This window comes from Varroa jacobsoni, unplaced genomic scaffold (assembly GCF_002532875.2).
Source record: "Varroa jacobsoni isolate VJ856 unplaced genomic scaffold, vjacob_1.0 scaffold_545, whole genome shotgun sequence".
Lineage (NCBI taxonomy): Eukaryota > Metazoa > Arthropoda > Arachnida > Mesostigmata > Varroidae > Varroa > Varroa jacobsoni.
Genome location: NW_019213447.1, coordinates 622,505 through 644,578, shown reverse-complemented (window position 1 = coordinate 644,578; position 22,074 = coordinate 622,505). Strand labels below are relative to the sequence as shown.

General features: G+C 40.6%; 2 protein-coding genes across 3 annotated transcripts; one reads left to right on the top strand and one right to left on the bottom strand.

Annotated features, from left to right (window-relative positions):
• The first annotated feature begins 3,099 nt into the window (after positions 1 to 3,099).
• Positions 3,100 to 5,613, top strand: LOC111261307 (uncharacterized). 2 transcript variants are annotated; one of them, XM_022834690.2, is made up of 3 exons: positions 3,100 to 3,520; positions 4,260 to 4,944; positions 5,081 to 5,192. In XM_022834690.2, the coding sequence occupies exons 2-3, from the start codon at positions 4,267 to 4,269 to the stop codon at positions 5,096 to 5,098; spliced, it is 696 nt and encodes a 231-aa protein (XP_022690425.1). In that variant the 5' UTR covers positions 3,100 to 3,520; positions 4,260 to 4,266; the 3' UTR covers positions 5,099 to 5,192. The 2 variants fall into 2 exon arrangements, with proteins under 2 accessions (XP_022690425.1, XP_022690424.1); XM_022834689.2 differs by having other exon boundaries at positions 4,260 to 5,613.
• Positions 5,614 to 12,349: 6,736 nt separating this feature from the next.
• Positions 12,350 to 19,272, bottom strand: LOC147753355 (uncharacterized). The gene has a single exon (XM_086968642.1). The coding sequence runs from the start codon at positions 18,146 to 18,148 to the stop codon at positions 16,217 to 16,219; it is 1,932 nt and encodes a 643-aa protein (XP_086824768.1). The 5' UTR covers positions 18,149 to 19,272; the 3' UTR covers positions 12,350 to 16,216.
• Positions 19,273 to 22,074: the final 2,802 nt, after the last annotated feature.

Below are 22,074 nucleotides of genomic sequence, written 5' to 3'. Positions count from 1 at the left end.
CACTCCTCCTTTTTCCCCTAAGTTGAATTTTTTTTGCATAATCTTATGCTATCAATGAAACATCTATTTCACTAATTACAAATAACAATTATTTTAAGAAACCCATATGAATATAGGGGTTACACCACGCTAAAAAAATGCATTTACATTTAAATATAATTCTAAGATGATTATTTGAATTCCATCATTTAATGCTAATTTTCATTTGACTAATTCAATTTGTATCAAAGATCTCCCGCAATACAAGAATGCGTCTCGTTAGGGGTGTAACCAACTAGATTATTTTCGGTCCTATTTTTTGCACATTTGATCTATTAAAGATAAGTGCATAACAAAATAAAATCCATTAACGAGCTTTGTTTGACTATGATATATTTCTCATGAGCGAATGTTTCTTCATGAACTTGCAACTAGATATTTTTCGGTATTTCAACATAAAAGCCACTTTAGTATTAAATAAGGGTAAATATACTACGAAAACGTCTTAAACTGAGCGGTGGTCTTATTTGTTTGCAGGATAGCCTTCATTAGTAAGTCTACTGTTCACATGTTATGCTGGCCACTCATTACTTATGCTGCACTCGAAACTGCGTGCAATTACTTTTGTTACGAATGTTTAAGAAGACTGTAGATATGAGTCAGCCGGTTTAGAGAAAAAAAAAATTACTAAACAAACGGACTACCCGGGCACAATAGCTTAAGATGATACTATACCATGTCACTTCTTAATGAGTTCAGGAAGACGCACATACATATACACAGGTACTATTTTAATGTTAAGTACGCTTCATTATTAATAATGAGTAGAAATAGATGATGCAGAAAGCCTAATTATGCTGTCTTTGTGTTGTCATTCGACATTTCATTATGATGTATTAGCTCAAAAGTTCAATCTTCATGAGTGTAAAGCTCATATCCTTTCTATACATATTGCGTTCGAAGATTTTAACGAATACTTATGATTGCTTTCACGGTTGAAATTTAGTGATGATGAAGTCCAAATTTTAAGATTACGCATGTCATTCGTAAAACTGAACAACACAGTTATTTGCTTTCGGGAAAGACCCCGAAAGCAATTTCAGGTCTTTTAATTTTAATCCGAGCTCACAGTGTCTACAAGAGTTCGAGTGAACCACTTACTTAGCCCATGCCAGGCTCGTAATTTCGTCCCCTATCGACATCTACTACCAGTTTGTGGACTAATGTGTGAAGATTGCGTTATGTATAGTAAAAGAAAGAAAGGAAGTAAGTGACGGTAGCCATCAAAATGATGTCGGCGATGCTTCAGAATTGCGAAAGCGTGAAGAGGCGGAAGGTTTCCGGTCCGATGTGGAGTGTGTCACGAACAAACCGTGGCTCACGTTAGGTATATTCACTCCATCGTGTTAGACACCGTACTACCCTACTATAATCGTGGTTATAAAGGTACTCTACGCAATTGCAATCTGTGATGCTGTGGAAGAAACAGTTGATGATCATGAAAGGTCTGATTGACATGCCATCGCTCTCTTGGATCTGTGAGTCTTCGACTCTAGCTATCAATATATTTGAATTAAGGAAAGTGGTGTCTGAAGAATTAAAACGCCTAAAGGAAGATGTTCAGAGGAGGGTCGAAGTTAAGAGGATTGCTACTGAAACTAGACCGGAAAAGTTGGAAGAGGAAATCTTGGAAAAGACCGATAGAATCTATTTGAGTTCGATGATCGACACGCTTCAGTTGGAGATCGAACGCGGAATTTTGGATGCGTATTTTATTCAACGCTCCAGGCACGAGCTATTCTGGTTTAATGTCAGGCACCAGATAACGAAACACAACTGGCAAGGAGGAAAGGTCACCAGTACAGTCAGGTCTGATTGGCGGATATCCGATTGAAATATACATCTCGGTTACAACGGAAACATATCAGTGCCTCGGAGTATTTGTGGGTCCTTGCTCCCTTCAGCATTCTGCAGAGCGGCCAATGAAAAGCTAGATCGTTATTCGAATCTACGATTGCTTTGGGGAAACATTTAACGAATTCGTACTTTCGACTACGTCCGAAGGTATAAAAGATTGCTTCAAAAATTCTCATAGTAACTTCCGGTATGTGACCCGTAACATTTGCGGAATCAACGACATTACTCAAGCGCCATTCTACCAAAAACAAAACGAGATGGTGAGCACTGGAGTGAAAGTAAAACTGTTATAGTCACATTTGCTGGTGACAAGAATTTGTCTATTGACTCTGAGAAAATTGCTACTAAGTAAATCTTTCATGAATCACTATAATAATAATACATTGTTGTAACTCATTTAATGGTCGACGTGTCGTGTCGGTGAACTGAGGTATTTATAGTCAGTAATGAGAAACTTCTTTTTGATTTTCAAGTAAACGGTTCGACTTATGTAAAAATGTTCATACGCGAAAAACTTTTCGTGAAACGTTTTACTCAAGTACGCCTCTTAAATATCTGCTGAGTAGCTGGTTTACCCCATTTAGTTTTTGGAACGGCAGGCTCTTCTTGTGACGTTTTTTCAAAATCCGAATTCGAAAGCAATTATTACGAAAAAATAAATGCAAACATTTTGCTACCTAGGTCACACCTGTATCCTATGTGAATTCATTCTATGTGTTTTATTTCATCAAGTTCTAAACCACGTTAGTAGTTGGCGGTGTTGGAACGGTTAAGTTCAGAGAAAATGGGGACCCGACATAGGTGACCTCGCTCCTCGAAATCACTAGGTTTCCTTAAGTGTGCGTCGAACTAAATTTCGAAATGGGCAAGCAGTAAAAATTAAAATTAAATTTTAGTTTCGAAATATAATTACTGCCTATAGCAAAGTCATGTTAGTTATATATGTATGTATTCTTAATATGCATGATGAGTTTTAGATGCATCATCACAAAATGGAATCGTTTGTGTGTTTTAGTGAACGAGTCGTTTGCTTTGAGCCCGTAAACTAATAGCTCTAATATTGACGGAGATATCGTTGATCACAAAAGACGAGAATTGTCGCGTTAGAACCGTGAATAGAAGTTCCTTATGAACCAATATGACAACATAAGTAAATACTGATTTAACCCCTTAAACGGTCGTAATTTTGAGTCCCATAGATAATGAAGTTAGCTTTAGAATTCTGCAGACGCTTAGTCCTTACGAATGGTTCCGAGTAATATTCTGACAGTAGGTGCCAATTTACCAGCAACAACGTTGCAGAAAACCCCCGTCATTTTCAATCATCCTCCCGGCTGCTGAAGAAAACCGTGACGACGTGTGCAAATCTAGTCGGCGAAAATTGGCTGATGTGCAGAGTGACAGGTTTGGGTAGAGTATAATATCCGATGTTCTGCTGGTCCAGTTAATGACGTAATTGCTTACCTGTTGCTCAGTAATGGACTTCAGTGTTTGGTTTATTTGATGTGATAAATATACCGGCAGATGAACGGATAAGTTTGACCAAGCCCTACTAGTAAGGATTTGGCTTCGAAAGGCAGGACAGAGTACCTGAACTGAAGTTATGCGGACTTGAAACAAACAGGTATTCGTACGACGGATCATACGGTAACCTGTTTATACGTAACTTGCATGAATTAAGAAAGTTATGTCTTAGATAGTAGTTTGGACGTTACAAATATCGTTTAGCTCACGTTTTTTAGTTTCTTTTATCGAGCATGTCTGAACTTAACAAAAACAGATTGGTGAGCAAAACTTAGACATGTTTTCACGCTTCTAAAACGTTATGATGTAACAGTTATTACAATAATATAACAAATGAGCTAGGTCACGAGCTTCTTAGAATAATTTCAGTATTTTTGAAGCAGTGGCACCATCGATATTATGTCGAGCGCGCTTGATCTATAATTACTTAACGTACGGACTGCATCTGTCTGCAGGCGAGCACGCGCTCTAAGAGTTAAGCTCTCAATTCTCTCAACACTATAGGTAAAATTACTTTGAACAGCATTTCCATCACTAAGTGACTAACAATCTTGGGAAGTATAGGCCATACATTGCTGTGAAACTGGGCAACAAGGCTCCAGCGTACACTACATATATACTGTACGCTGTTTGTATTAAAAATGGTTTTTGTCGTTGTTTTGTTCCATTACTATGAATTTCTTTAAAACTGACCAAGAGCTTTTGTTTTGCCCAGGCTATTTTTGGTTTATTACCAATAAACATGACTATATTTGCACTGCTGTGACAGATAATATTATATTGACTTCTTATCACGCCTGCGCACGTTGTGCTTTTCTGTTCATTTGCATTTCGTTCAGGGAAAGAATGGCAGCTGTACCTGTACCCGGTGGTGGTATTCTTCGATTTCGTGATTTTCCTCGACATCTACATCCTGGTCCACAAGGCTTATTCACTAATCCATCAGCCAACGCTGTTGACTTGGTGTCTGCCCGCGGTATGAACCATTTGCTTAGCTCATGCCAGAAATGCGGGTATGTTTGCCCTCGTCATCTTCTATTGCTCTGCGGCCATATCCTCTGCGAGGATTGCGTCCTGTATGCGAGGTCGAGTGACCTGGGAGGCAGTCAAACGACGGAGAATGGCGATTCCCTTGATACAGGCAACGAGCAAGGAGTCACAAAGCGTCTTCGTGTCCAATGCGGCATGTGCGCTGAGCAGACTATCGCTCATATGAGGCACATTGACCCTTTCGTGCTCGAAAGTGTGCGGCTTTTCTGTCATTGCGGATATCAGGGTACTCTCGAACAACTTTCCAGTCACAGGTGGACCTGCAATGTCGTCAGGGAACCACTTTCGACTGCTAAACCTGACCATTCACCAGTAGCAGCTATCGATCCTCAAGATATAAAAAAGTCCATTATCGAGGAAGCAAAACGAATATATAGAACTTCTACGACTGATAGTACAGTACAAGAGCTGGAAAGCAGTCTTGCACAAAAAGTCGATCAAGCTGTACTAACAGCCCAACTCCATTCATTGAAGGTAGATCTACACCGTTTTGTCATTGAGCATCGATCATGCAACGAGCTATTCTGGTTCAATGTCAAAGAACTGATCGAAGAACACGATTCCATGCATAAAGACATTTATTCGCAGACTCAATCACGATTAATTGCAGGGTACCCAGTTGAGGTGATCATTTCTGTGGAGACTGTCGAGACCTGCAAATGCTTTGGGGTATACGTTGGCCCCTGCTCTTTGCCACACTCTGCAGAGTGGCCAATGAAGAAAAAGATCATTCTTCGAATCTACGATGATAACGGCTACACGTTTGGTGAATTTTCGTTCAACACCACTAGTGAAAACTCAAGGAAGTCGTTTGAGAAACCTGAAAGTCAAGGACACATATCTCGATGGGGAAAACGTGGCGGTATGTGTCCGATCGGCGACCTTGCTAGAGCGATGTTCTACGAAAAGCAGAATGGCATGGTGTGTATTGGAGTTGAAGTAAAGCCATTTTAGGCTTATATATAAGAAGGATATAGATCGACGAGCGTACTTTTTTGTTACTAATGGGAAGACTGATCCAGTCATTGACAGGACGTGATTACCGTACACACGAATTCTTAGATGCGGTACGGTTCCTCCGTTTGGGGATGACGGTACTGCGTGCAATAAAGTTTGTTCAGCTGGTGGTTCGGTAGTTCATGACGTTAATATGCTAACTTTTCACGGCTGAGTGAATGACCTAATGCAATGTTGTTTAAAGTATGGTTAATAGGCAATTAGGTGCAAACGGGAGGTTACTTATCTGACATTATAAGCTACAACATTTGCAAACAACGATGGCTTTTCGATTCGCTTTCTGTAGAAACGAACCGTAGCATCATAAGAGATCAAGAGAAACTGCTGTTATAATTTGCCGACAGGCTGACACCTCGTACGAGTATTTTCTAAAGCATTCATCATTGAACGCTTGTTATCTCCGACAGGCGGCTTGATGAGTTAAGTACAAAAATACAAATCACAATAGGTAGTACGTTCTTATTCAAGGCAGACCATATTTGTTAAAAGCTGTAAGGTGTGGCACTTAGTTATCTAAGCGTATTTTGATTAAAAAGGGGCATAAAAATACATATGCGAACTAAAGCCGCAACTAGCCATTTTGCTCAGATTGAACGAGACATTCTGAAAGAGTTGCAGCAATATATGGGCTAGAAATCAGCAAAATCTATAGCATTTCTTTTCTATTCGAAAAAGCTCTGTGAAGCTCTCTGTATACCTATCAGACCTATATGACCAAAGAACTTGAAGCGAGTATTCATACACCGACGCGAAACAGACTGGGTACGTGAGCCCACAAATCAAAAGCTTTGCTTATCAGGATTCGCGCTTAGAACAAACTAACTTGTCGAGGTCGTTTCAATATAGGAAATAATCGGAGAAAAAACGCTAGTAGTTGCCTCGTATTGATTTTTTTGCTAAATTAAAATTCTCAATTTGAACACGATAGAATGACCTTAATGCCATAGAAACCTTTTTAACAAGGAGCCCAGGTCACCTTCTGTTGTGCGACACGTTGGAGAAAATACTGTCAAGTGAATAACGCACTTGTAGACGACGGTTTCATGTATGATGTGGTAGGTGCAACGTGATTGTGTCAGGCTGGTTTAATTTTTTAACACTATGACGAGCTCCGACAATCGCAGACAGCTCTGCCTATTGTTCATTAAACACTTCGTTCGGAGTCTGAGGGAGCTTTCGTTCTTAGGTGCGAGGCGGTGCGTGTAAAGCGGAAATTGTTCCTGATCACTAATGCATGCAACCCTTCGCTAGGGATACAAAAATATGTTCAGGCGATCCTGGCTCATCTTCTTTTCTTGCAACAAAGTACGGTGAAAACAGATGATCGTTTTAAACTGCATTACTTATAGAAAGCGACGCAATATATTGCTAAGCACAACAGACATTTGTATGCAAAATACGTGTTCGCGACACAACGATAGACGTTTAGCCATTCTGTAGTCGCTGATATTTTCTTTCCTTACTGTTGGTGTAAAGGAAAGAAAGACATCCATACTTGGGTCTACTACAAGGAGCAATCGTAAAGGTAACCAAGACAAGCCTCAAATGTACGTGTGAAAAAGTTCCTTCATCTTGCTATTTTAGAACAGACCAGGCCCTGCCGCAACCTACGATTCAGACATGAACGACAACCACAACGGTGGTACGAGATAGTTTCCAGCATTTCGGTCATTACATTATTGAAAATTATTTGGATGTAAGCTTAGCGCTTTCATTGAAGCGGAAAATATTTTGCATCTCGCGAGTTTAAGGTAGCAAACATAATCGGTTTAGCAGTTTAAAGAAAAAGTCAGGGCTCGCCGATTTAAGTTCGTCTGCATACGTTTGGCGCAATTGTTTCTGTATGCAATTATTTCTGGTGAAAACCTATAATAGATGATAATTCTTCTCCCACGGTGGGGACCAACTTTGACACAGTAAAGAGTGTAGTGATATATACACGTTCCGGTCAATGCACGGTGTCACCCGCAGACTTTACACTGTGCACCGTGCGCATTCCAGGGTAAAGCATGCCTTGTTTCTACAGAAGGTCGCAAGGGTCAGAAATGGCTTTTAAGTAAAAACAGCCAACGACCTCGGCAAATGGTCATCCGTTGCGGGTCTGTCGTACGAAAGCCGTCGCTTACTTAAAGCTGGACTTGATCATCAGTTACACTATTTTCACAATATAGGTATCGAGGCACTTTCGAGCAGCTATGTTGACATAAATTGATGTGCGAAGTGAATCAAGAGTGTTTTGTGCCGCCGAAACCACGTGAAGAAGGCTAGCTGACCTCGTCTAGGTAAAAAACATAATTTTAGAGTAAATCAAGAGACATAGGAAAGTACAGAGATCAAGGAAAGCGGATCACTTCTGAAAACGGATTTTTAAAACTGAAAAATGACGTTATGAAATCAACCGAAAGATTTGACTTAAAGCCTTAATTGCTTGAACCGAAAATAGGGGACAGCTCTTCCTTTTTTAGTATTACTGATAATACTAACATAGTGAAAAAAAAACATCACGGGACACCGTTCTAGCTATAAGTCATTCTAAGCGACGTAAGTCAAGGAGTATTTCCAAAATCATAGGCAGATTTCAAGTTTCCTGCATGCAATTACACCTAATTGACGGCTGTTCTATTAGTGGTTACATCGTCCTATGAAAAATCCTTAACTGCAAATACTATGACATTAATACTAATTCTCAATCGATTCATGAGAAGGCAAAGATGGATTTTGTGTATACGATCAGCTTGGACACACTTTCGGCAAATACTTATAAAGAATTGCTCCATTGGCAATCGTGGCCAGTGCCAGACAGAACTGAGGGCTAGGACAAACGCAATATACGTATGGTTTGAATAAGTCAACTTTCTACTAAAAGCGAAGTTTTGCATTGGGATCAAAATTAACGGACTGTAATTTAGTCATGTAATCTATGTTATGATACTATGATAAAACACATTATTATTGCTACTATTATTATTATGTTGTTGATAAGTGTACGTATCTACTATCGACCCTCTAATGAAAAATGAAAATATATCTGGGATAAAAAAAATCCAATAAACATATAGTTCTTGTGATGTTTTAAAATTTTCATGACTAAAAAAATCTTGTATTTTTTTTTTACTCATTTACATCGTTTACTTTTATCGTTTACTACGCGTTTAATGTTCGAATTGGAAATTAGATGAAAGCATTAGGAGATACAGTTCACTTTGTGGATATGCACTTGAAAATACGGAGTGTCCCTCTTCAAATGATATAACGTCGTTTAATACCTATCTCTTACAAGCAATTTAAATTCCATGGAGTTGTAAATGGAGTGGTGTTGGGTTCTACAGCCTTAAAACAGCTCTCAAAGACTGTATTCAAAGACGACGATATTAAAGCGTTCAATGGCAGACCAAGTAAAAAAGTTGCCCAGTTCAATAAATAGATCATTATATCGGGTTTCTTTAAGCAGATCAGCGCAAAAGAGCAATTTTAACGGAGTCTTGCTTTTTCGATATTTAGTACTAGTGATGATCCAGGTGTACTAGGTTCGGCTGAAAAAGCCATATGGTATACTGTAGTAATGCTCTGCTTTTCTTCGTATGTGACTTGAGGAAAAATGCAATGCTTCATAAGTTGGCTTGCGAGAACATAATTGCGACAAAGAGTGTATAAAATTTCGATAAAAGTGAAAATAAAAGATATGGACTATATAAGCAGAAGAACTAGCATTAATATAAGCCTGCTCGGTGGCATTGGACGCATTTTAAACGTTGTAAGTATTCGACGTGAAACGTGTTCACGTCTCTGCTATATGTAAACAATGTGACGCCTACACACAACCCGAGCGCGTCAACGAGCGTCTTATCTGGCATCAATGAGTGTTTAGCTATCCTACGAAACTGTTCATAACGTTTCTGCCGAAAGCGCAGTAAACCAGCTCATTGTTTTCAACATACAAAATATTGTTAACATGAAAAAGACTGTACTTGCGAGTTTGTTTTACAATTTGTAACTAGAAATTGGTACTTTACATAGTTAGTGGGCATGCACACTCAGCTTGTAGTGCAGTATCGTTCCCAGTCCTTCGTTCAATTATTTTGTCTTTGTGATGTTATAAATCATACGTTAGCTCCTTGAGAATCTTTTTTATATACGTGTATACATTTGCTTACGAAGAACTGCGTAAACATGACTCGTCGTATAATCTCAGCGGTTAGCAGAAGTAGATGTTAAAGGAACGAAACGACTTTTTGATACGATTTTTCGTGAAATGCACGACACTTAAAGGAGGTGTAAAGCGATGGTTTGGTTGGAAAAAGGAGAATTTCGAAAAATTTTACTGCTATGTTATAGCTATCTACCGGATTTCCTGCATACTTATGAACATGACAGTAGCTAGCCAGTTTACTTTTGCCTGAACAAATCTGCGCCCGTTAAACTAAGCTTTAAATCAATTTATTCTATCTATATCGTTTGCGTCAAAATGAATGCAAAACAGATCACCTTCATAACACCTAATAAGCGATGGAACGAGTCAAGCATTGAAATGGGTATTGGCCTGTATTTAACAACTGAGTAACTATGCCAATTTATAAAAAAAAAAAAAAAAAAAACATGTGATAAGTGCTTTTTGACATGATGTTTCTTTGAAAATTTATAATTGCTATCGCTGCGCTACAACTATACGTTTGCTCTATCAATGGTGATTTCGATCGCTGTTTCAGCGTTTTTTTTTTTTTTTATGGTTAAGACGTGTCACAAGTAAAGCGTACTCTATTTCAGCATTCACGCGTTTCTATACAAGTGAATGCCCATGCATTACGTAATTTCTGTAGTGTCAATAAATAGAACAGCATAAATTCTCAGTTTACGGCACATAGGCAATAGTAGTTTACTCAACGTGTTTCGTTTCCCCAGTCCCGATTCCTCTTGAAATGGCCACAGCCGTTGTGGTTGCTACAACACTAGACAGTTTTATTTTGAAGATACAGCAGCTACTGTTGTTGCACGTGAAGGCTAGGGTGTCACTTATAGTCATTATCATAATAATTCATGTTATTATGAAGCTGCTTCGTGTATTTTGCACATGGCCATAGGTTCTTTGTTATTCATATTTTTCTAAATAGATTCGTAACATCTACTTAACTAAATACAAAAAGGTTATTTTGTGCTGGCATAGAACCAAATTTCACGACACTTTCCAAATGAACTACCTCCTACGAGCGCCTTTATTGATCGAGCTCTTGCAATCAACCGCAGAAGCAGTACATCTGGCTCGTGTGCAGTTGATTCTTATGTCGGCTTTTATTAAACAGCTCAAAACAACAGATTAGATGTTCACCGCTTACGGTCTTCTCGGTTAGCTTAAAGTGAAAAAATCAGACAATCGTTCTTATCTACTGTCCGTTCTCATACTAAATTTATAGAAGAAAATAACGGTGGTAGCAATACTGCCCCAGAAAATCCAATGTAGCTGTGCTTTCTGCAAGAGAACTTGCGACATAAAATGGGAGAGCTAACTCCATCGGTGCATGTTGATCATCGAGAACTGTCACCGGGAGTCCGGTGAGGACCTAGGCCTCGCACAGCCGTGAACTCAGGGAAACTTTCAGGTCAAGGCGTCGTCGGTTGCCGATGCAGTGGCAGAAATACTTGTTATGAAAGGGGAACGAGAAAACCTCTGCTGAGTTACCTGGTGAACCCGGGTGGTCGAGGGCATCGAGGGCGTCGGAGTGTGCGGAAAAGACAGAAGTACAGGGGCTCATAGGGTGGCGATGGTGGCTCTGTTTGCCGCCGGTCCAAGGGGTCTGCTTTGGTGGAGACTAAGTAGCTGACTCGTGCTTCCTCTTTGCGCCGACAAGCACTGGGGACGCCCAGTTCGCAGGTATTGGCGGGAAGGATCTATATTTGACCTGGCTATTCCTGACACCTCTCGGTACATATCCGATGCTCTGCTACAGGTCAACCTCCGCTTGCTCTCTCTGTCTTCAAGTTATCTTGTTTTCTACATTGAAGCGATGTGGTGATAGGTGGTGCTCGGTAGTAGTGAAGTCGTACAACACTCCAGCCAACCCTGAATAGGACAGCTTGTGACAATGTTCGCACATACTGACGAAGAGTCACATATGCACTTGCTACGGCAGGAGTGCGAACAACATATGTGTATGCATGCACTTAGTCGTCCTCAGATGTAAAAAGAATGATATGGAGAAACGCGAAAGTCCTCGATTCGTTGCGGATGTCCGTGGTTTACTGATTTTGCTCGTGTATGTAGTTTGGTCATAGGACTTATAGCGTGCGGTTGCAGAGTCTCAATATAAATCTAGAATAGAGATAGTGGAAACAAGTAAAAGGCAGCTTCCTAATTGATAGCGATGCAGACATGTGTAAAAACAAGGAAAAGACGTATTCGATTAAGCCGCTCACAACTTGGACCGGTTTTGAAAAGTAATTATTTTTGGATTCAGTGCAAACAGTGATTTGCAAGGAAGAGTAATTAATAAAATCAAAAAGTTATTACACAAAATGAGTGGTTGAATCTTGCTTGAAATGAAGAATTGCGTGCTTATTATAATAACTTAATTCTCTGAAAAACAAAGTCGAGACGGGGTCGATTAGTTTATATTTCAAAAACGTAATCAAAGCGGCCTTTTTCTTAACCGAATTTCACACCTAATAATCTAAATTGTATCCTAACTACTAGAGCTGAAATCTGCTTTGTTGAATAAGTTGCTTCTAAGATCCGTACGGCCTTCCTATATCAAGTGTTTGACAGAGAACTATATTTAAAGCAGCCGTTAAAAAGTTTGCCTTGAGTTAAACACGCATTACTTTACAAGTGAGGTGAAATTTCGAAATACGAAAAAAAACTTCAGTCATCTGAACACCGTCCAATGGCAATTGTTTTTATTTGATCGACCTTTACGCAACAAAGAGACCTAATTTTTGCTTCTGTGAAAAGTATTGTCTCTATGAAATTAATCACTCCGGTACGATTATTTGCTTGTTGTTATATTAGCACACAATATCATTGTTGATCTGTTCTTCAGAGTCAAACACAGCGACATAACCGGCAACCATAGCTTACACATACAACGAGTTGGATCTGTTTGTGACCGGCTCGTTCCAATCGATGAAAACGACATTAAATATTGATAGAAAATACAGCAAGTAAAAAGCATCTATTTTTTTCATACACGTATGACTGGTTGCGTTCTAGTAAATACATTAACATTGGTCCGTGTCACATTTAAAACGGAATGAGCCCCGTTTTTGTGTGAACGAATTACCAGGGGAAAGTTCGGCGGCTATGCAATTTGCCAAAGTTCACCGTTTTATATTCCGCTGAAGTGTAATCCTCGACAAAGTCAATAGATTATTGTGTACACGTTATGTGGATATTTAGAAAAAGGAAATTGAATATGTACACTAGATTTGACGCACAAATATTCGCTATAAATACATAAACATCCATGTTGTCTATACTACTTCCTGGGTGTATGTATAATGTTTATATGAATAAGTAAACTTAGAAACAATGTAAAAGTATGTTGGAAATAAAATTTCTATATAGATATATAGAGTGTGGAATGCAATACGCCAGACAAAAATGAATATCTGTGACATTTACGTAGACTGCGCATGTTCATACGGTTATATATGCTCAAATATTACCCTATTTTGTAAGCCTCTGTATCTGTTGCTTGGCATGTACTTAGTTATTCTGTTGTGTGTGTTCCCCAAACATATTAGGAAGTTGTGTGAGAAGTTCACATCCAGACATTTTTACGCTATACAGGCTGCTCTCACATACTCATTCACTTAACCTTCCTCCATGCTCTTATATAAAAACATATTTAATATTGTGTGATAGTTAATGTAATAAATATAACACTAAACATTTATGTGTCTTTTTTTACTACACGCTATAAAAACGTATTAGAGAGAAAATGTTTCGAGTTTTTTTGATCATACACGTTCGAGATTGGAGGTCGTATTGGATTTAGCTCAATGAATGGTTTATACTCGCGCAATCAGCAGGAAGTCATAATTATTCCTCAGGGACATATAACGAAGATTCTGCTATTGCTTTAAAATAATTATTGATGTTATCTTGAAGTCGGTCTTCCTTTGCTAGACTAAGCTACTGCTATTAGTAGTGGTAATATCAGAAGTCATATAACAAAACGCTGGTATATTAGCGTTTTGTTATATGACTTCTGATATTATTATTATGTAGAGTCTTCGGTCTGCGTAAACCGCCGATGTTCCGTTAGGGCATACGGGGTCCAGTCTAGTCCCCCTTTAAAATGTTCTCCATTCAGTTTCGTATGCGCCCAACGCTGAATCTCGAAAGATGAAATCACTTCACGTTTTACCTGAGTAAATTTTAGGTTGGAAACGATTTTGAGCGTAAGTATCCGTAAAGACGTGCTTTATCTTTTTTTTTTTTTTCTACTTATATGCAACTTAGGGAAAACATAACTGGCCATGAGACTTCAAGAGGCAAGCGTCGGGCGCATACATCTATATATTATCAATTTATAGTTAGAATAGCGATTTCTATATAAGTCGACATATAGGTGATTTTACTTCTTCGCTGGCTTTATAGTTGTCGACGCAGTGCTACCGTTTCTTGCCAAAGGAGCATTACAAAAGATTTTCCCAGCTTCTCTTGGCTAGCGTGGCGTTCTTTGCGCTTTGAGTAGATAAAATACTCAACGTACGAGTCATGCTTTTCGGCCTATTTCGATCTTTCCTGCTCACGTTTGCGGCGTCGATTAAGTAGAAGTGTTGTAAAAGTGTTATTCTTGGTTCCACTTTATCGTCATCGACGGCCTGCGACTTACTTGGCTCTGAGCAATTAAACTAGTCGATAATGTCGTTACTGCCTATCGGGAGTGTAGGTCCAACATTATTACTACGATTACTCTGGAGAACAGAAATTAACAAGTGCCCACCAAATGCTACTATCGCGGGGGTAACATTTGGTTTACTGTGATGGTTAGAACTGCACGACGACGCTTGACGCTAACCGATGATATAATACGCAGCTGTTTATTCTACGATCTGATTCCTCTACTAGCACAACACGGTGATGATGATATCGTACGAATAAAAACAATAAACATATGTGCACGTTCTTTTCGTCATTGTTGGTGGTAAATGCGGCATAACGCTATAAGGCTAGATTACTCTACCGTTCGCTAGAGGGCGTCCTCTTCAAGGTTGTCACTGCACAATTTGGCGCCACTCGGATACACTGAACATTTATAACGCTGCTCTTGTTCGATATCGGAATTGGAGTTGACCCCAGTGATATAAACATGTCTGTAGACGTTTAAGAAGCAATAAAACATACACGCAATCAATAGTTTGCGTCAAAAGCGGGTCATCTATTGGGATGGACGCGAGATGATTCACTCGATACGGTCAGTTTTTTTTTATACTAATCTAAGTAATCGGATAAGTGTTCTCGTGGGTGCTGATCGTTAGTCAAAGCGATTGTCAAAGCGTCTTCTTTCGATAGAGCTCACGACAGAGATGTCCACAAACATCTTGCGGAACATCGAACGCCTTTTCATATACCTTCTTAATGAAGACATCCAGCAATCAAACTGGAGTCCAGTAATGTAGTGTAATGTTGATATATATTAACGTATTAAAAACGCGAACACTAATTATGCTGTGTTACCTAGTACAGATTCGAGATTAACTCGTGTTTTGATATATACGTACGAGATTTATAATCGCATTTTCTTGAGACCTAATCAGACCATTTGACATTGTTCTGATTTTAGGTAGGCCCCGGTCTTTCACAAGCAGGGCAAAAATACCACCAACAAGGCTTCTGTGCACTCCATTTTTGTGACACATAGCCGCTGGTAGGTTTCAATGACTTCCATAGATCTAACTTGGCCATCGATCGATCAATATACATTTTTTTAGGCTGATTCACGTCTATTAGGACATATAAAAACTATTGACGTTTTTGTCAAATTTGATTGTTGCTGCTTGTTCCATTCATTTTTTTTCTTTTTAGTCTGATTAGCTTTTGTGGAGATCGTGTCTTCCCCTTACAAATGGAAAAATGCGACATTCACGTGGACTCCTACATGGTACTGCTGCTACTACTTTATCTTTAAAAGACAAGTATTACACTGATCTTTCAGGCCTTTTTTCACATCCTTAATCCGAGTTATTTAACAAAAGTACTTTGTCTGATAAGTATTTTTGTTTTACACATTTTTGTTTAACTGGGACGCAAAATTATTGCCTTAACTGCAATCTGTAATTCTTTAAGACGTATTACCGGTAAGACCATCACCGTGAGCCGCTTCTCGCTTTGATTACTTTCAGCGTAGCTGCTGGTGATCCTAAGAAGATTAGGGCATGAAGAGCCTTTATAAAAAGTGTATGACCTCTCAGGCAAGTCGCAGACATGCGACCTGAACAGAGCCCTTTTAAAGGAACCGGATATGTTTAAATTATTGCAGTAGTACCCAATGACCGAGTTGGACACATGAAATTGCGTAAGTTGTACTTCAAACTACTGAAGCCTCTTTTTGCCTAGCAGAATGATTCTAAATACGTTTAAAGGTCATTGTTTATTAGTCAAGTGTGCTGAAGAGGTAAATTATCATGCTTGGCATAGCAAGCTGTGTAAAAGACCTTGTCCACCAGAGAACTCGGAGCAAATTCAGGTTGATGAAGGGGCATTGGTGATAGTTTTGAACTCACAGACCCGCTAACATCTGCTATCCCGTCTTGGTATCGGGGAATCAGCTCTGTCAATAAAAATCGGCTCTCCTGAGAGACCATTCAAATTTGTCTGAACAGGGTCATACCCGCCCTTACTTTTGCATTGTGCCATCTTGTAGAATAGGACAACGAATACTACAATGAGTGGAACGGATGCTAGCGCGGTGATGCCATAGACTTCAGTGCTCTGCAAAAATGGATGAGTGGAATTGCTGGCGCCATCTAAACGATATTCGCCAACAGGATCTCCAGCGTTGGCGACAGGTTGATTAAATTTCAACACTTGTAGCTGTTTATTCGAGCCTCGCTCTCTGTTTGTAACTCCAACTCGCAACGAGTTTGTTCGTGGAGATTTCGTGATCTGGGAATCTTCAGCCGATTGCTTTTCAGAGGCGAACGCTGAAATCTTATTTTCGTTTTTTGAGATGTCGATAATGTTGTTCAGATAACTTGAGACCGTTGTTTGGGATGGTACGCTAACGGCTGTTGTTGTAATTGTTGTGGTCGTAGGTTTGTTTGTTGAGACTGGCTTTTTTGTTGACCGATGCGTCGTAATTGTAGACATGTTCATTTTTGTTATCGGAGCTGCGGTTGTAGGCTCCATAAACTGGTTAGACCATTGTGTAGTTGTGGTCATGGAACTTATCAGTTTTGGAATTGTTCTGTCGATAATTGGCTTGTTATATTTTGATTTTTCATCGGCGGCTACACTTTCGGGTATTTGTGCGAAATGCGGTTCCTCTATCGTCGTCAGAGGAGTAGCCGTTACTATAGTCGTCGATGTCACCGTTGTCGTCTCTCTGAAATTGTCGAGGCCTTGCTCTGTCAAATCATCAGCCTGGGAGATTCTGAGCAGTGGGTTTTCTGTATCTTGGTCCTCATCGTATTCAAGCGTAGTGGGCATTTGTTCTTCAAAGTTGTCGCGACCACACTCTCTATTATTAAGTCTAACATTGCGAATGATGAACCCAGCGCACGCTTCAGAGGTACTGTTTTCAACAATACCATCGCTCGTATGGTGGTTGATGGAATTCAGGTGACGGCACAAGTGGAGCTCGCCACTGTCTGCTCTTGTCGGCCTTAATGTACCACTCACAATGAGTTTTTGCCTATCGGTAGTCTCGTCAAAGTTAATCTGGCGAAGAGCGGTAGCTGGCAGTGCAAGCACCTCCGAGATACACATAATCGAGTTCAGCCGATATCTAAAAAGTAGTGCATGGCTATTAAGGGTCAGAGTATGATGATTCAATTCAATATCCACGCGCTGATCAGCCTGAGATATCTGCGCCTGTGTGACCTGTAGGCGAATTTTCGTGCGATAATCATCATACACTGATGAAATATCGGTGGCAATTGTTACTGGTCCGTTAAGATTAACAAATAGCCCAGATAAAAACATGATACCCGATGATGATAACTGAAGTTGAACTGGCAAATCGTGACTTATTAATCTTGACGAATTGAATTCAGAGGTAGTTTCAAGTTTGAGGAAATCCAAACTTACATTAAAAAATCGACCTTCCTCGACCACAATGGTCGGAATTACATAGGCCATTAAAGGGAAGTTTTTTTCTCCACATTTAAATGTGCCTGGCAGGTTCATCTTCCATGTAAGCCATTTGCCCCCTTGGAAATTAGCCTTTCGACATCGAAGTTTTTTGTCTATCTCTTTACCATATTCAATGTGAATTTCTTCATTTCGGCGGGCACTCGGTCTAACACGGGAAATGCTTATACTAGTGACATTATTGAGTCTATTGGGATCTCTTACGAATAGCGAAGGCTCGATCCGTTCCTGGTAAATAATCTTAGGATAGCTATCATCTTCGTCTGAAACGTTCGCCATTGCCACTGCGATCGAGACCCATAGAACGAGCTCTTGGAAGCCATTGAACGCTATGGCGCGTGGCAGATACATTTGTCAATCACGAAAACACTGGTCAGTAGTTAAAGTTACTCGATAACTAACCCACGCGATAAGTTTAAGCTCCTATCCAGCGCGGAGAAATTGGTCGCTAGCGTTGATTAATGTAGACACGAGTAATTTTTGGTTTAGAACACTGCCTAGATACGATATAGAGAGCGACACAACAGGGAACACGAAAGTATCTTGGACGCACTGGAAGCGTATGAAGTGTGTACTTTCCTGTTCCTGAACTACATGTCAATATGAAGTCCTTCTACTTCATGCTAAACGAGAATTGTTTTAATGAGGATCCTTTGCAACACTTTTGGCATAGCGCCACCAGTGAGAATGTCACAGCACAAAATTCGCCCCCCAAACACCCAAAATCGACCACTATGGCAATATCACTTCCTCAGTTACAACCTGTGAACATATTGACATCAATAATAGAGCAACTATATGTTGCTGGACACTTGTTAAGTTTCCACTGTACCAATAATCCAGTTTCTCCAGGAATCAGCAGCGCTTTAGCTTCTGTCGGAGAGAATCGCACGCTCAGCTTACCCTTCCGGTTTCCTTTGAGTTTCGTTTGCTGCTCCGATCTTTTGCGACTTTTGAATTTGTCTTAGTTAGTCCTCGTCGAAATGCATGCCGTTATATTGATATGCCACTTTGACTCTTGGTCTGCTTGTTCGGTGCCGATAAACCGCTGAAAAAGGGCGCCTAAGTGGCCGGCACGCAGACTCGCTGAGAGGTTTTCCAGCCGCAGCGATGGGGTCGCTGGACAGTGCCGTTGATGCTAATGGTGATGTTAATAGCGGTAGTTAAAGGGAAACCGTGAGCCTTTGCGCCAATGCCTGCCTTTATCAACTGTTGGGATACCGGCGGCCGGCGAGTGGCGACCGCTACGAAAACAGTGGCGACGTTGGCAGTACTGGCTGCGGTGCGGCGCGACGTTCGAGCTGGAGAGTGCCGGCTGCAGCGGCAATGATCGGTGATTGCTAGCAACGCCGTTACTACTATTGTTGCTACTAGTACGACGACGATGACGAAAACTGTCTACTTTACGGCGGACACACGAATGATCAACAGTATCACCATCGCCACCTCAAATAACAACAACGGCAATGACGACGGAATCGACCTTTTGTCGGGAGCGAGGACTACTGCCCGCACGCTACTATTGCTCCCATAGGTCGTACGATTGCTGAGAATACCAGTACAGCCGCCGCTTTTGTGGCCTACCGCCGCGTCGGAGGTCTCCCGGCACCTGTCTGATGAAATGACACCCAAGCGCGAATGCGAACACCGGCGCTGTGCTCTGCCGAATGGCTTCTGCACAAGATACTGGCAGCTGGAGGATGAGGAAGGTTCAAGGGATCGAGACACCCTTGACTCGATGGGCTGGCAGACTGGATGCTCGGCTGGTCGGCGACGCGATTCGACTGATGAGTGATTTACGCCACGCCAACTCACGACCGTCTCGCTTGTTGGGCGTAAATGCTAGTGGAAAAACGTACTAACGTAGATATACATATACGTTGTCCGGGAACGCATTTCGAGTAATAGAGCGAGAGGTTGAGACGGATGTAGGGCGATGGGGGTACCCGATGGCGACTACGACGCTGTTTTCGTCGTAGTCGTACCGGCGGCCTCGTTACTGGTGATCGCACCGCGACATTGAAACGATAGCATCAGCCGCTGCACACAAACAGCGCTAACAACAGATTGTCTGCTGTTACCGCTGCTGACTTGTCTATGCTAAGTACCAAATGCTGTACGCAAATCAAGATTGATCACTACGGTGGCCGCATTGACGAAGAAGTAGCATACAAATACATATACGTCGTGTGTGTGAATCTGCATGCACCAATTTCGAGTGTGCACAGTTGTTAGCGCTCGCGTGTATAGACTCGCTTTATCTATGCAGTATGTATTTACCATTAGTAGTTGACCCTTGTGATCAATTAATCAACGCTCGGATAACCCTACCGTTTTCCGAAGGCCAAGTACTAGGTTTGATTGCGGCGTCCTATTTTTAGCTGAGATTACGTTTCACTCTGGCAGCTGCTGCTGCACTTTCGCAATCTTGTGCATGGGCAAAAATACGTCGTTGTCTTAACGATCGGTGCGGGCTTTTTCCGACAAAGACAGTTCACAGTGATCCACTAATCATCTATATATGTTTGGTTGTACCTAGCTACTAACTGAGCTGAGAACCAAAAGGTGGAAAAGCCCATCAGAACTATATTAAGCGTAGGGCAGAAGGTTGCCTATGTAAATCAGAGCTCGTTACCTGAGCAAGAACTTACAATAGTTAATTACGATATGCCACGGTCCAAATTTTGGCGTAACGGGCTGACGAACTGTGGCGCCATTGAGTTGGATGGAATAAGGAAAAACACGTGGGTCAAGCAACGTATATCGTATCTGAAAGTCACATTGAGAAAACTATTTTTAGACCGGGATAGCGGGACAGTTCGAATGATACCTACGGGTTCCCGGGTAGATCGTTTAATATACTCAGTTATTGGTTGCAGATGTATGCGTTAAAACAGTTGACATTGACGTACTCTACGTTCGGTCTTTAGAAGCATAGTGAAAATAGCGTCTGCTTTGCATGTTTTTATGGATCACTCCTTTAATAATGACTCTTTATTAGTTTTTGTGAGAACATCTACGAAAACATGACATAATAATAGGAGTGGACTGGATTATTTAGAATAAATAATAGTATAAACAACTATTCGTCAAACCTGGCAGTATTACATAGCCATAGGAAAGGGATAGAACTGCCGGCCGTTTGGCATCAGAAGGGCCAAAGCCAAGTTCTTACGAATAGAAAGCTTAAGTGCAAATAACGCCGACATTGAAACTCAATAGTGATTCCCAGAATCGCCGGCGGGACATCTCAAGTACATGGTACATCTCTCGAACTATACTACAAATGATGCTGGACGGAGGACAACTTTTTCAACAACCCTATATATGACGTAGAAATATATGTGCTATTCGATAGATGAAATTTAATGCTGTGACAATTTGACATCTCCTGTCGACGAGAGATAATCCCTTATTTTCACAGAAGACATCCATTGTGTTTTCCTAAATCCGCTAATATAAATGTTAGGTTGCAGAAGTTCCGGACAGTAAATAATGGCAACACCAGTGAAAGACCACGCGTCAACTCGAATAATGGGGTTCGTCGTAAAATGATAAATCTAGTTAATGGAGAAAATGTACTATTTTACGATATGGGGTGACCGACCCGTATAATCAAATAAAATGGCATCTCGTATAATTTTAGGTAGTAGGCATTTTAAAAACAAATTGTAAAATACGTCAATTTTTCAATCCAAATCAAATAGCCCTGTCTGCGTAAATTGTATACAGATTGTTGTAAATCATGTAACGCAAATGATGGAGCTGAAACACTGTACAATCACACTTTCTAATTCGACTCTACATGCTTACCTCATCGTTTACCATAATGTTTACCTGAAAAATGCTTGGGGCAGCTTGGTTACGTGCGCGTGTATTTAAGCAATTAACAAAATAGTCTCGAAACAATGATGCACACATCCTTTTCTATCCATGTGCCCCGCTATACTCTACGTCTAGTGACAAAAGTATTCCGCTCATTTTTGGACATTTTCCATATTTAGGTGTTACTAAAGCGACATTGTGTAAATGTTTTTACAGTAAAATATCTCGATTTTAGCATTATCATATTGTTTGCATCGATGTATCACTTTCGGCTATTGCAGCCATTATGATTTGGTCCGAAGCTACGAGAGAGCTACATTTTTGCGGTAACAGCAGAATCTCTCATCGCCTGACGTAAGACGGACTAACTGACGTTAAAGTCAGGATTCCGCCGCCCGCAGTATATACTACGAGTGGTCTGTGAATGTGGGAGTGTGCAAAAACGACCGTGA